This window comes from Neomonachus schauinslandi, chromosome 12, assembly GCF_002201575.2.
Source record: "Neomonachus schauinslandi chromosome 12, ASM220157v2, whole genome shotgun sequence".
Taxonomy (NCBI): Eukaryota; Metazoa; Chordata; class Mammalia; order Carnivora; family Phocidae; genus Neomonachus; species Neomonachus schauinslandi.
This window is the reverse complement of record NC_058414.1, coordinates 60,397,079-60,410,533: the sequence shown is the minus strand read 5'-3', so window position 1 is coordinate 60,410,533 and position 13,455 is coordinate 60,397,079. Positions and strand designations below refer to the sequence as shown.

At 41.0% G+C, this 13,455-nt stretch overlaps 1 protein-coding gene across 3 annotated transcripts; it reads left to right on the top strand.

Moving 5' to 3' along the window:
• The first annotated feature begins 579 nt into the window (after positions 1–579).
• GGCT (gamma-glutamylcyclotransferase) lies at positions 580–9,457 on the top strand. Of its 3 annotated transcripts, XM_021689630.2 has the most exons (4): positions 580–938; positions 5,222–5,367; positions 6,429–6,564; positions 8,623–9,457. In XM_021689630.2, the coding sequence occupies exons 1-4, from the start codon at positions 798–800 to the stop codon at positions 8,764–8,766; spliced, it is 567 nt and encodes a 188-aa protein (XP_021545305.1). In that variant the 5' UTR covers positions 580–797; the 3' UTR covers positions 8,767–9,457. The 3 variants fall into 3 exon arrangements, with proteins under 3 accessions (XP_021545305.1, XP_044775930.1, XP_044775931.1); XM_044919995.1 differs by lacking the exon at positions 6,429–6,564 and having other exon boundaries at positions 8,623–8,725; XM_044919996.1 differs by lacking the exons at positions 5,222–5,367; positions 6,429–6,564.
• Positions 9,458–13,455: the final 3,998 nt, after the last annotated feature.

Below are 13,455 nucleotides of genomic sequence, written 5' to 3'. Positions count from 1 at the left end.
AAAATTATTCTTTAAATACTTAAACCAACCCTATGAGATAGGGGATTATAAGTTATATAACTGTGATCATAATTCATGTTAAAATCGCTATTTTACAAGGAGGAAACCGATATGAGAGGTGCCCAGGCTTACGTGGCCAGTAAATGGCAGCGTTGGGATTTGAACCCGGCACGCTACTTCCATCCGGGAAGGGAGTCCCAGACATTCAGAGGGTCTTCTCCACGTTAAGTGATCAGGGCTGGGGATGCAAGAACCAGCATGAGGGGGAAATTGACCCGTCGTGACCGACTGCTTCGAACCGGGAGGGCAGGGCGGGGGGCGAGCTCCCTAAAGAGCACGAAACACCTGGAACCACACAGGCACCACCTTAAGGTGAGAAAACCTGGTTAGGAACCACGCGGCGCAACCCCCAAACCGAACCCACCGGACCTGACCCGCCTCCGCGTAGCGCCCGCCCACCCACCAATCGTACGGAGCCTGGAGCATCGGGGCGGGACAACAGAGGAGTATGTCCAATGAGGAATCGGCTCGCGGTCGCCTCAGAGCTGAGCATTTCAGGGTCCTAACTGGAGAGCGAAGGGGAGGTGGGGGGCTTGGCCAATCATAGGGGGAGACTCAACATTTGGGCGCGCAGCCAGTCAGAAGAGCGGTCGCATCCGATTCGCCCGGCCCACGCTTCCCGCCTTTCCGCTAACTCCAGAGGCCCCGGCTCGTTAGCCACCGGAGTTGGGACGCCCGCAGTCCTCTTCTCACAGTCGTATCGCGGACCCCGGGGCCGCGCGGGTGTCTGGTGGAACATGGCGAATTCGGGCTGTGAGGACGTCCGGGGCGAGGAGGGGGAGAGTTTTCTGTACTTCGCCTACGGTAGCAATCTGCTGACCGAGCGGATCCACCTCCGAAACCGGTCGGCCGCGTTCTGCTGCGTGGCCCGCCTGCAGGTCAGTGCTGCCGGCGCGCGGCCCCTGCAGTGCCGTGCCCACCCTGCGGACGAGAGGGCAGGATTTCGAGAAGTCGCTTTCTCGGGGCCGGGAATGCAGCTCTTGCTGATAAGAGCACGTCGGGGCTGCCTTCACCGTCTGGCTTCTGCCCTCCTGGGCGGGCCCGCCTCGCCCCCACAGCGCTGTGCCCGCCTGGCAGCTGTGCGCCCCCGGGCCGCCCTGAGCCCCCCTGCTGACTTTCCCCGGGAGGCTCCTTCTGCCCAGACCTGGCCGCCTCGGTCTTGCCCACCGACTTAGGGGAGCGCTCACAGCATCCATTCGCTCGGTGCCTCCCAGACGCCTTCTCTGTCCCAAGTCAGGGAACGCGTGGCTTTCTCTTCCCTACCACACACCTTCGCTGCAGGGCTTGTCAGCTGGTATTGTAAAACTCCGTTCACCTGTCTTCCGCTCCCGATGGGAGAGGTCCTGAAAGCTGGCACCGTGTCGTAGTCATAGTAAGGGCCGTGCTCAGTTCAGTCAGGTGGCTGGGTGAACCATAACACACGTTGGTAAAAGTCATTGCTCTTCAGGGGCGCCTGGCTGGCTCAGTCGGAGGAGCATGTGACTCTTGGTCTCAGGGTCTGAGTTCGAGCCCCACGTTGGGCGTAGAGATTACTTAAATAAATAAAAACTTAAAAATAATTGCTCTTCAGTACAATCCGTTCATTCCTTTGGTAGATTTTTTCCCCTGCAGATACAAAAGTGATAAAGTGGGCTGCCTTGAGGACCCGTCCATGTCTATAGGAGGGACACACCAAAAAATTATGTACGAAACCTTTTGACATTGTCGAATTAGACAAACATGGTCTCTGCTGTCCTTGTCAGGTTCTTAGTGGCAAGCAACAGAAAGTGGCTGATTTAAGCAGAAAAAGAATGTGTTGAAAGGCTGTTGGAGGCCTCACAGAATGACCAGGAAGGTAGGACCACAGAGCTGACAAAACAGGGAGGCATAGGGGCGCCTGTGTGAGTCGGTGGGTGGAGCATGGGATTCTTGATCTCAGGGTTGTGAGTTCAACCCCACTTTGGATGTGGAGCCTACTTTAAAAACAAAACAAAAAACAGGCAGGCATAGAGGGAGGTACAGCGACCACAACAGCCCCGGAGGCCACTGGCGCGCCTCTGCTGAACTTCGTAAACATGGACACTAAGTTGTGCATCACTGACCCTGTCTGCTTCGGACCTTGCCTGCTACTGTCACTACTGCAGTTCCTGAAACCTAGATGTGGCCACCACCTCCAGGATGTAGTTTCTGCTGTCCTTGGGCACTAGCACTAGCTTCTAATTCAGTCTCAGGTGGGTGTCCTGATTGGCTAACCCATGGCCACATGCCCATGCCCTGACTGCAAGCAAAGCTGCGAGATCCAACTGCTGGCATTTGAAGCCTCAAAAATGGGAGTTGGGCTCTAACACTTTCTACCCCCCAGACTCCTAAGGTAGGGAACTGCCCAAATGTGGAAAAGAAGTTCAGATGCTTATAGTTGGGACAAGTGGAAGAGTTATCAAACAAGTGATTATTCAGTTACACATGTGGTGAGTTTAAAAAGGAGACACGTACCTTCCTCTCAGTTTTGCTGTGAACCTAAAACTGCTCTAAAAAAAAGTGAAGGCTTTAAAAAAGAGAGAGAGAGAGATCTACAAGGTGCTATGCGAGTGTATGACTTGGAGGTCCTGACCTAAGAGCTTAGTAAAGCTTTTCCTGAAAATATGACTTTTAAGCTGAGACCTGAATGATTGGGCAGGGGGAGACAAAGAAAAGAGAAGGAACAGCATGTACAAATGACCTCAGGAAAGAAGAAGCTGGATCATCCAGCTGCTGTGGCTGGAGTTTAGTGTGTGAGGAGGATATTGCTTGACAACTAGAGAGGTAGAAGGACCACATGTTACAGGATCACAGAGGCCAAAGAGGACTTTGGTCTTTATCTTGAGAGCAATGAAAAGATCCATTGCAGAATTTAAGCAAATGAAAGATTAGATTTACAACTTTGAAAGCTCATTCTGGTTGCTATGGAAAATAGATTGGAAGGAGAGAAAACAGTTGATGTGGGGAGCCCAGTTAGAAAGCTTTTGTAGCAATGCATGCTAAAGATAATGGCACCTTGAACTCAAGTGGTAGCAGTGGCGGGTAGATGGGTTGGGGAGATATTTAGGGGATAACAATGTTAGGCCTTGGTGATTGATTGTGAAGGGAGGAAGAGATAACAGGGGTGACTAAGATTTTTGGTGCGGGCGCCTGGGTGGCTCAGTTGGTTAAGCGACTGCCTTCGGCTCAGGTCATGATCCTGGAGTCCCTGGATCGAGTCCCGCATCGGGCTCCCTGCTCGGCGGGGAGCCTGCTTCTCCCTCTCCCACTCCCCCCTGCTTGTGTTCCCTCTCTCGCTGTGTCTTTCTCTGTCAAATAAATAAATAAAATCTTTAAAAAAAAATAATTAAAAAATTTAAAAAAAAAGATTTTTGGTGCAATAGGGTGGATGATGGTGATATTTGTAAAGAGGAGAATCCGTTTTGGAGGGAAAGTCAAGCTCAGCTTAAATATACTGAGTTTGAGATGTTTGTTATACATCCAAGTGAGCAGAAAAATATTACTGAGCATTTATTAAGTACTCACTGTGTGGTAGACCCTGTTCTAAGCATTTTTGAAGTTTAGAAGAGAGATCTGGGTTGGATTAAAAGATGATTGGAATATCGGATGGTATTTGAAGTTATCGGAAGGGATAGATTGTCTTGAGCAAATTGCTGATGAACAAGAAAAGGGGCCTAAACTGAGCCCTTAGCAACTCTACCATTTGAAGACCAGGTATGGAGGAGGAGTTAACAAAGGGAATTGAGATCAGGGAACAGTCTGAAAGTCAGGAAGGAGGCAGATCAAGACAGGCTGGTTAAGTCTGTCGGAAGCAGCTGAAAAGTGGAGCAAGAGGAGGAATGAAAATTGTCCATTGGATTTAGCAGTAGACAACCAGTACCTAATGTGGTTGTGACTTTTTATCAGCTCTCCTGATGTCCTGCCAGGGCTGCTTGGCCCTAAAACATCCAGTATACCAATTGAAGATACTGGTCACTCAAACCAACCTTTTTCCTGAAATGTCTAACATTTTTAAGAAAATAAAGGTGACAGGGATAAAATATAAACCTTAAATTTAGTATCTAGTCCAACCTTTTTTTATTATTAAGGAAACTAAGCTCTGGAAAGATGAAAAGAAATTTTCTACACCAAATGGCCAAGTAAGGGTTTGTAATCTTCCCCAGGATTTTCTCCTCTGATTACCCATCTCTATAAGGAAGAAACTAAACTAGAAACCTGGCAGGACGCCTGGGTGGCTCAGTCGGTTAAGCGTCTGCCTTCGGCTCAGGTCATGATTCCAGGGCGCTGGGATTGAGTCCCACATCGGGCTCCCTGCTTGGCGGGGAGCCTGCTTCTCCCTCTGCCTGCTGCTCCCCCTGCTTGTGTTCTCTATCTCTCTGTGTGTCAAATAAATAAATAAAATCTTTAAAAAATAAAAATAAAAATGAACTAGAAACCTGCCTCCATTACTTATTAGTTGTGAGACCTTGGGCAAGTTGCTTAATCTTTATAAGCCAGTTTTTCTTGTTGTTAAATGGGTATAATAAAGTTGTTGGCAGGATAAAAATGAGTCCACATAAAGCTCATAATGCAGTTATAGAACCTAGTAATGTACTAGTGTTAGCTGCTCTTAATGTTTATTATAGATATAATAGTACAATTCATGAATGCTAGATTAATGTTAGGAAGTATACAAATCACCCTCAAATGCTGGCTCCTTGAGGGCAAACATGGTGATACATGCTAGTAGGATACTCTCTATGTACATAAAAGTAGGTTATAACCCCTATGTAGCTACCCAGCTCCAACAATTATGTATACTATGGTTGCCTCTAAGTTAAAATCTACGTGTATGTAGGTAGACTGGGAAGTAATTTTTTAGAATGAAAATAGTTACATTAAGGCATTGGGATTATGGGGTTTTTTTTTAACCAATTTATGGCAAAATATATATACATATGTATATTCAGTATACATTTCATTTTTAAAGAAAAATATGAAAAAATATAGTCCTTGAGATCCGGGTCCTTGTTTATCTTTGTATTTTTTAAGCTTCTTATGCAGAGAAAGAACTCAAAGTTTTGTTTTAATTGCATGGAGTTCAAGGTAAATTTTTTTTTTATATTGAAGAGGGAAATTTTGGTTCAAGTTGATATTGATCAAATCATTTTGGCTTCCTTTGTAGGATTATAAGCTTGACTTTGGCAATTCCCAAGGCAAAACAAGTGAAACTTGGCATGGAGGTATAGCCACCATTTTTCAAAGTCCTGGCGATGAAGTATGGGGAGTAGTATGGAAAATGAACAAAAGCAATTTGAGTTCTCTGGATAAGTAGGTGGCTTCTAATTATAAGTTAAATAATAACTAATTCAGAAAGTGGATCATATGCAAAGATGTGTATATATATATATGTTGGTTTTTCAAAACCATATACTACATTCTTTACACTGTAGAGTTAACCATATACTACATTCTTTACACTGTAGAGTTAAAAGTATAATGTGCATATCCTAAAGGAGCATGCAACTCTTGATCTCAGGGTTGTGAGTTCAAGCCCCACATTGGGCATAGAGCCTACATTAAAAAAAAAAAAAAAAAAAAAGCCTAGAAGGGTCACTTATTCCAGTTGAGATTTGGGGGATATTTATAATCTCTTCTGTAAAAAAATGGAAGTCTTTATTTTTGTTCTGTTTATCTTTTATTAAAAAAAATCTCTTTGTAGTTTCATATTGTGAAAAGGCATGAAGATGTTTGTAATTGTTGCATCTTTTTATTGGTTTCAAAAACAGTTCAGTTTTTACTAGAGTCAGTTTTTAAAAAATAATTCTTTAAGGTGGCAGTTGAATCAGTAAAAAGTAATAATTTGTAAAAACTTTGACAACATACTAGAAATGTTTTGATACTGTTTATAACTAGAACTCTCCGGTTGTGTGGTAGAGCATGTATACAAAGAAAGTTGGCAGAAAAGAGTAGGACTTGAAAAGAACGCATTATCTGATATGCATGATACTTTATGTCACTGGTGAATAAGAATGACCCATTCTCTCTACTTTTCTCTGGGTGGATATTCTCTTGTTGTCAGAACACATAGTCATTTTTTGTAGCCTAGAGAGCAGTGTTGAGGGGTATAAAGATTGAAATAACTATATTCAAGCATGGGTTTATATAGGATAAATATAGAGATCTGTTAGAAGTATACTAAGTAATGCTAAATCTGAGGCTTTCCAAATGAAATGCTAGGTTTACTTTTGATGTGGTAGTATTTATAATATGTTCTACCATATCCCAAAATACAAAGGGAGCAAGTACATCCATATATAGTTAAATTTTTAATCCAGTAAACTAACTTGGCTAAATCATATATGGTTAAAATTTGGCTGTTCTGGTTTCAGGCAAGAAGGGGTTAAAAGTGGAACATATGTCCCAATAGAAGTTAATGTTTATACTCAAGAAGGAAAAGAAATAACCTGTCGAAGTTATCAGATGAAAAATTATGAGAGTGCTCTGCCATCTCTCCAGTATAAAAAGGTAAGCTACTTACAAAGACTGTTGGCAATTCCTTTTTAATTTTCACTGAGCTAAACTAAAAAATATCTTGTTTTAAAAAGGCTATGTGTGCATTAAATTCTACACAAACACTTTTTTTTTTTTTGCCTGCCCTACCCCTATGAACACTTCATTTTAATAAAAATGTTTTTAATACAAAAAGGATAGTTATTTACCTAACATGCAAATTGAAAAATATTCAGATTTATTTGTAAAAATAGCACTATGTTCCTAAAACAGATTTATTAAAAAAAGACTGTGGAAATCTATATGAGCCATAATTCTAGATACGTGTTTTCTTTCCTAAAGTAGAAAATAACACATATGCATGTATTTTTAGTGGATTTATTCTATGCATAGGCTTTTGTAATCATTTTTTCTCCACAAAACAGTATTTCATAACACCAAGATTCATTTTTATGGGGAAAAAACACATTTCCTATTGCTGAAATGTTTTCCATCCCTAGATGGAGGGAAAAAAGTCGCACTCTTTCTTTCTTTTTTTTTTTAAGATTTTATTTATTTGACAGAGAGAGCGAGACAGCAAGAGAGGGAACACAAGCAGGGGGAGTGGGAGAGGGAGAAGCAAGCTTCCCGCTGAGCAGGGAACCCGATGTGGGGCTCGATCCCAGCACCCTGGGATCATGACCTGAGCCGAAGGCAGATGCTTAACAACTGAGCCACCCAGGCGCCCCAAGTCACACTCTTTCAAAATCAGAGAAACTACTCCCACAAGCATAGGAAAAGAATGTGGGATAGAAACCCCAACATCCCTTTTTAGAAACCCAAACTTAGGTACTATTGGAAGGCCCAATCAGGACATAGCACGTGGAGTGGATGACCCAGTTCCTGGGCCTAATCTGGAATTTTCTAGTATGGAACCTAGAGGAATTAGCCTGGTATGGATCTGGGAAGTACCACTGAACATAGTTACCATCTATTAGCTCATTTCATATCAGAGGTAGAGTAGACTCCCAGATTAAACTAAAACTGCTCCCTATAAACTTCACATTTTTTTTAAAGAATGGTGTTTTTTCTTAATAGATCATGCCAGTTCTATACAATAAGTTTTTGTCTTAATATAAAAATATTTTAAATTAGAATGACTAGAATCAAAAACACAAGAAATAACAAATGTTAGCAAGGATGTGGAGAAAAAGGAACCCTGATGCGATGCTGGTGGGAATGCAAGCTAGTCCAGCCACTGTGGAAAACAGTATGGAGGATCCTTAAAAAATTAAAGATAGAATTACCATATGACCCAGTAATTCCACTACTGGCTATTTACCCAAAGAAAATGAAAACATTCATTTGAAAAAATATATGCACCCCTATTTTACTGTAGCATTATTTACAATAGTCAAGATATGGAAGCAACCCAAGTGTCCATCCATAGTTATGGCTAAATAAGACATGGCGTGTGTGTGTGTATATATACACATACATACAATGGAATATTATTCAGCCATAAAAAAGAATGAGATCTTGCTATTTACAGCAACACGGATGGACCTAGAAGGTATCATGGTAAGTGAAATAAGTTAGACAGAAAGACAAATACCATATGATTTCATTCATACGTGGAATCTATGAACAAACAAATGAATAGACAAAAAAACACCCAGACTCTTTATCTACAGAGAACAAACTGGTGGCTGCCAGAGGGGAGGTGGGTGGGGGATGGGTGAAATAGGTGAAGGGGATTAGGAGCACACTTACCATGATGAGCACTGAGTGATATAAAGAATTGTTAAATCATTATATTGTATACCTGAAACTAATATAACACTGTATATTAATTATACTTTAGTGTTTAAAAATATTTTAAACCATATTATTGAGTGAAATTGATCCTCCATGAGAATGTATCATGTGGCCTGGAAAACTCCCTGCACATTCATGCTCACTATAAGAGGAATGATTCTATTTTGTTCTATAACTGTTTATTCTAGAGTTATCTAGAAGTTATCATAAAGCTGTGGTATATTAAATTGTGTTCCTAATTAAAAGGTGCTTTTGGTTTCTTTTAACCATTTCTAGGTCATTTGCCTAGGTGCAAAAGAAAATGATTTGCCACTGGAGTATCAAAAGAAGTTAAATGCAGTAGAACCAAATGACTACCAAGGAGAAGTCTCAGAAGAAATTGAAGACATTATCAAAAAGGGAGAAACAAAAGTTCATTAGAACATAATAGGTATTTTAGATAGAAATCTAAATTATAATAGAAAATACAGATATTTTCTGTACGTGCTAATATATTTTTAACATTTGGAAAAGAGATCTGAGGTATCTGTATGTTTAATATATTTTCAGCAGTGCTCTGAAGGGATATCTTACTTAGGTAATTCCTTGTTTTCAGACTCGAAAAAGAAACTAGGTTAGAAATTAGATAATTGAGGGGCGCCTGGGTGGCTCAGTCAGTTAAGCGTCTGCCTTCGGCTCAGGTCATGATCCCAGGGTCCTGGGATGGAGCCCTGCATCAGGCTCTCTGCTCAGCGGGGATTCTGCTTCTCCCTCTGCCTGCTGCTCCACCTGCTTGTGCTCTCTCTCTCTCTGTGTCAAATAAATAAATAAAACCTTAAAAAAAAAATTAGATCATTGAAAAGGAGGCCATGATGCACTGGAATGCATGACAAATGGATGTGGGTACTCCTTCCATGAACACTTAAAGTTATTTTCTGGAGTTGAGTGTATTCTTGCTCTGTGACAGAGGAGAGATTTGCAACTTAACGATCGTGCTGGTGAATCACTCTGCTCTGGGATTTTTTTTAATCAGCTTAATAAAAGCAAGCAAACTGCAGAGACAGTTGATATATATATATTTTTTAATTTAAAAATGGCATACTGTTCTTAGAGAAATAAATGTATTTGTGGTTTAACCTGTCTTCCCTACTGAAGTACTATTTCACTTTGTTAGAGACTCATATCCTCACCCATACTGGGTCTGATGTTGGCTGTACACAGTCCATACTAGAGGATTATTGCACAGACTCTGGAACCGGACAGCCTAGGATCAGTTGTCAGTTCTACCACATTCTAGCTGGGAGACTTTGGGTTATCTGACTCTTTGCCTCAGTTTGCTCATCTATAGAGTGAGAGCAGTTGAAACACCTATGTCCTAGGATTATTTTGAGGAGTATGTATATGTAATAAGCTTAGAACCGAGCCTGGCACGTAATAAGTATTAGAAATCACTAATGTTCTTATTGAAGAATTAAGTTTATACAGAGCCATCCTTGGAACAGGATTTTAAAGTAGAAGAGTTAAGATTATGAGGGGAAAACGTTTTTTGAAAGCTCCAGTTTGACTCTTGGCTTCTTAAATTTATTTACTGAACAAATGGAAGAAAGAAGAGTCATGAACAAAACAGCACTGGTTATCAAAAAACCAGGTCTCTGGAATGCAGTGAGCTAGACTTTTGAAACAGGTTATTGGAATGAAATGAGCTAGCTGCAGGAACATAAAGATTTGGTTCTCTTGGGAAAAATAACCAAAGAACTTTTCAGCTACAGCTGATGAAGTGGGACTGAACCATAGACTTCAGGTTAGATCATGTTTTATAGCTATTACACCTCTAATATTCTAGTTTCCTCCAGTTCGTAACTCCTCCCAAGAAGACCAAGTTTGTCAGTACCTAGAACTCAGTTATGGTAATATAGTGAGCAAGGCTGAGCTTTGTTGTAAAAATAGAATATTATTCTCGTAATCTATCTCACCCACCTAAAATGACAAATTTCATTAAGGAATTTAAAACACTAACAATAAAACCTTCATGTCTGGCCTGTTAACGAAAATCTGGTAATCATGAGGAATACTGTTTCTCCAGTCATTTTCAAGGTAGTAATACCAAATATCATATGTAAGGAATTTGCATTTCTACTAGTGATTTTGGCCCTCTAACCACAATACAACCAACTGGATAAACTATAACAAACAGTTTTATGAAGAGCATTTCTGAGCTTGCAAGAAAATAAGGGAAGTCTTCAAGATATACCAATCCCTGTCCCACGAAAAGAAAAAGACACTTTTCCAGCACTGGTAAACAAGTGACGCTGACATCTTTGGGTACAAATGCCAATAATAGCCCTGGAATTTGACTGCTAACCCTTGAGCAATCCCGCTGCAAGACAGGAAAACAACTTGAAAATTCTGTATGAAACTGGGACCCTTGAAGAGAACTAAAATGGTCTCTAGTAGCTTCCAGCGGAGATGCAAATCCTCTCTGGAGAAAGCAATTCTAATTTAGGTCCTCAGAATGTCCACCTGAAAATTTAAAAGATAATAAGGAAAATGATGCATCATAAGTGAGAACAGGAAAAACACCTAGATCCCCACGGTTTTGAGATACTGAAATGATCAGTAACAGTATAAAATAAGCATATATGGAGACTGACTTCTGGAAAGATGGAGTAGACATACTCTTCCTTATTCCTTCTGTTAAGTACAACTAAAATCCCTGAACATTATATATAAAACGACTCTGAGAGGGAGAGAGAAACCAGACTAGACAGAGACAAGACACAACATGGCACTGAATTCCCTGGGTTTTCTCTTGCCTCCTACATCTCAGACTTGTACCTGAGGAAGCCAGCAATCTGAAAGCACCAATGAGAACAGACAAGCAAAACAAGGAAAACCTACTCTGTAGTAAAAGGACTAGGAAATGGACAATCTAGCAAGACAAAACTTTCAGAGAATAAGTGTTCTCCAGCCAAACAGCACAAAGAAAAATTATGGACCTCCCCCACCCCTCTATACCCATGCCAGGAAAGGTCAAGAGGGGAGCCTAGACTTCCACCCTCACCAGGCTGTAGCAGGGCACCCTAACACTGTCCCCTACCACAACTACCAGTGCAGTGTCAGAAAAGGCTGAGTAGGGTGCCACCCAACAGTAATAGGCCCTGTCTCTCTCCCACTCCCCATAGAGTGGAGACCATGCGGGAACCTGGACTTAAACTGCCCATCAGGCATTACCAAGGTGCCTCCCTCTCTGCTGGGGTGGTGTCAGAGTCCAAGTGGTAGGTCAGGACTTTTATCACCACCCAGTGGTAAAAATGCCACCCTTCCCTGCTATATCAGTGAACACCATATAGTGGGCAGTGATAAGGCTTTCCTACTCCTAGGAGCTGGGGAATTACCAGTGGAGGCTTATTGGGGGCTTGGAACTTCCACCTCCACTCAAGTTCCTTGGGTGACAACAGTAGCTGAGTGGGAACCTGAACTTCTACCTCCATTTAGCAATATCAAGGCAATGACCCTTGCTGCCTTCTGCTGGAGTGGTTTCAGGTGAAGCTAGTTAAAGTAGATTTCAGTAAGATCCAGAGACTTATAATTTCAAGAACGTCCGGGTTTTAATTGAAAATCTCTTAATTCCAAGATCCAGGAAGATCTCAAACTAAATGAGAAAAGATCATGAGTAGATGCCAAAACAATTAGATTATGTTAAAGGAAAGAAGCAGTGAACTGGAAGAAAGAACAATAGAAATTGTTCTATCTAGGAGAGAAAAAACAGACTAAAAAAAAACTAACAGCCTCAAGGACCTATGGGGCTATAATAGAATCTCAGGAGAGAAGAAATAAAGAGAGAAAAAGAAAAAGAAAAAAAAAAGGAGAGGAGAAAGGGCAGGCTGAAAAAGTACCCAAAGAAATAATGGCTTACATGTCCTAAATTTGGCAAAAGACGTAAACCTATAGATTCGAGAAGCTACATGAAGCCATGACAGTTGGCATGTGGTTTAACTTAACACACCTAACTCCCAGGTTTGTGGTGGAATTAGCAATAGTGTACGTAAAATGCCCAGCACAGTGCCTGGTATACAGTTGTTGCCTAATTAGTAGTAGTGAACATTAGAAGGAGGAGGAGATGAGTGAACCCCAAATAAGCCCAAAGAAGTCCACACCAGACACTTTATAGTCAAACTTGTAAAAACTAACAACAAAAGTTCTTGGGAGCAGCACATGAGAAATGACGCCTCACCTGCAGGAGAAACAATTCAAATGACACCAGATTTCTCATCAGAAACCATGAAAGCCAGAAGAAAGTGGCACATTTTTCAAGTGCTGAAAGAAAACTGTCAAATCAGAATCCGGTGAAAATAGCCTGTCAGAATTAAGGGGAAAATCAAGACATTCTCAGATGAAGGAAAACTAGAAAAATTTGTTGCTAGCAGGAATGGCTTAGAAAAGGAATGGCTGAAGAAAGTTTTCTAGACGGAAAAGAAGAAATAAAAAAAGGAACTGGAACATCAGAAAGGAAAAAGTAACATGGTAAGCAAAAATATGGGTAAATATGATAGACTTTCCTTCCCTTGAGTTTCTGAAATAATGGTTGAAGCAAAAATTATGACATTGTGCTTCTAAATATATGTAGAAGTAATATTTAAAATAATTATTAAAGGACTGGTATGAATGATGACACCAGTAGACTGAAAAATTATATGGATATATTGAAATAGCTAAAGAAACAGCTTAAAAAGGTATACAAACAGATACGCTTAAAAAAAACTATAGAGGGGCCTGGGTGGCTCAGTCACTTACGTGTCCGACCCTTGATTTCAGCTCAGGTCATGATCTCAGTGTCCTGAGATTGAGCCTTGTGTCATGCCCCACGCTCAGCGTGGAGTCTGCTTAAGACTCTCCCTCTGTCCCTCCCCGCCTGAACATGCTCTCTCTCTCAAAATAAATAAATAAATCTTTAAAAAATTTTAAAAAAGAATATGATCCAACCTTATTCTGTCTATAAGAAACTCACTTCAACTATAACAATATAAGCAGTTTGAAAATAAAGGGATAGAGAAATATATATGCTGCAAACATTAATTAAGGGAAAGAACGAGTGGCTATATTAATATCAAATAAAGTAGATTTCAAAGC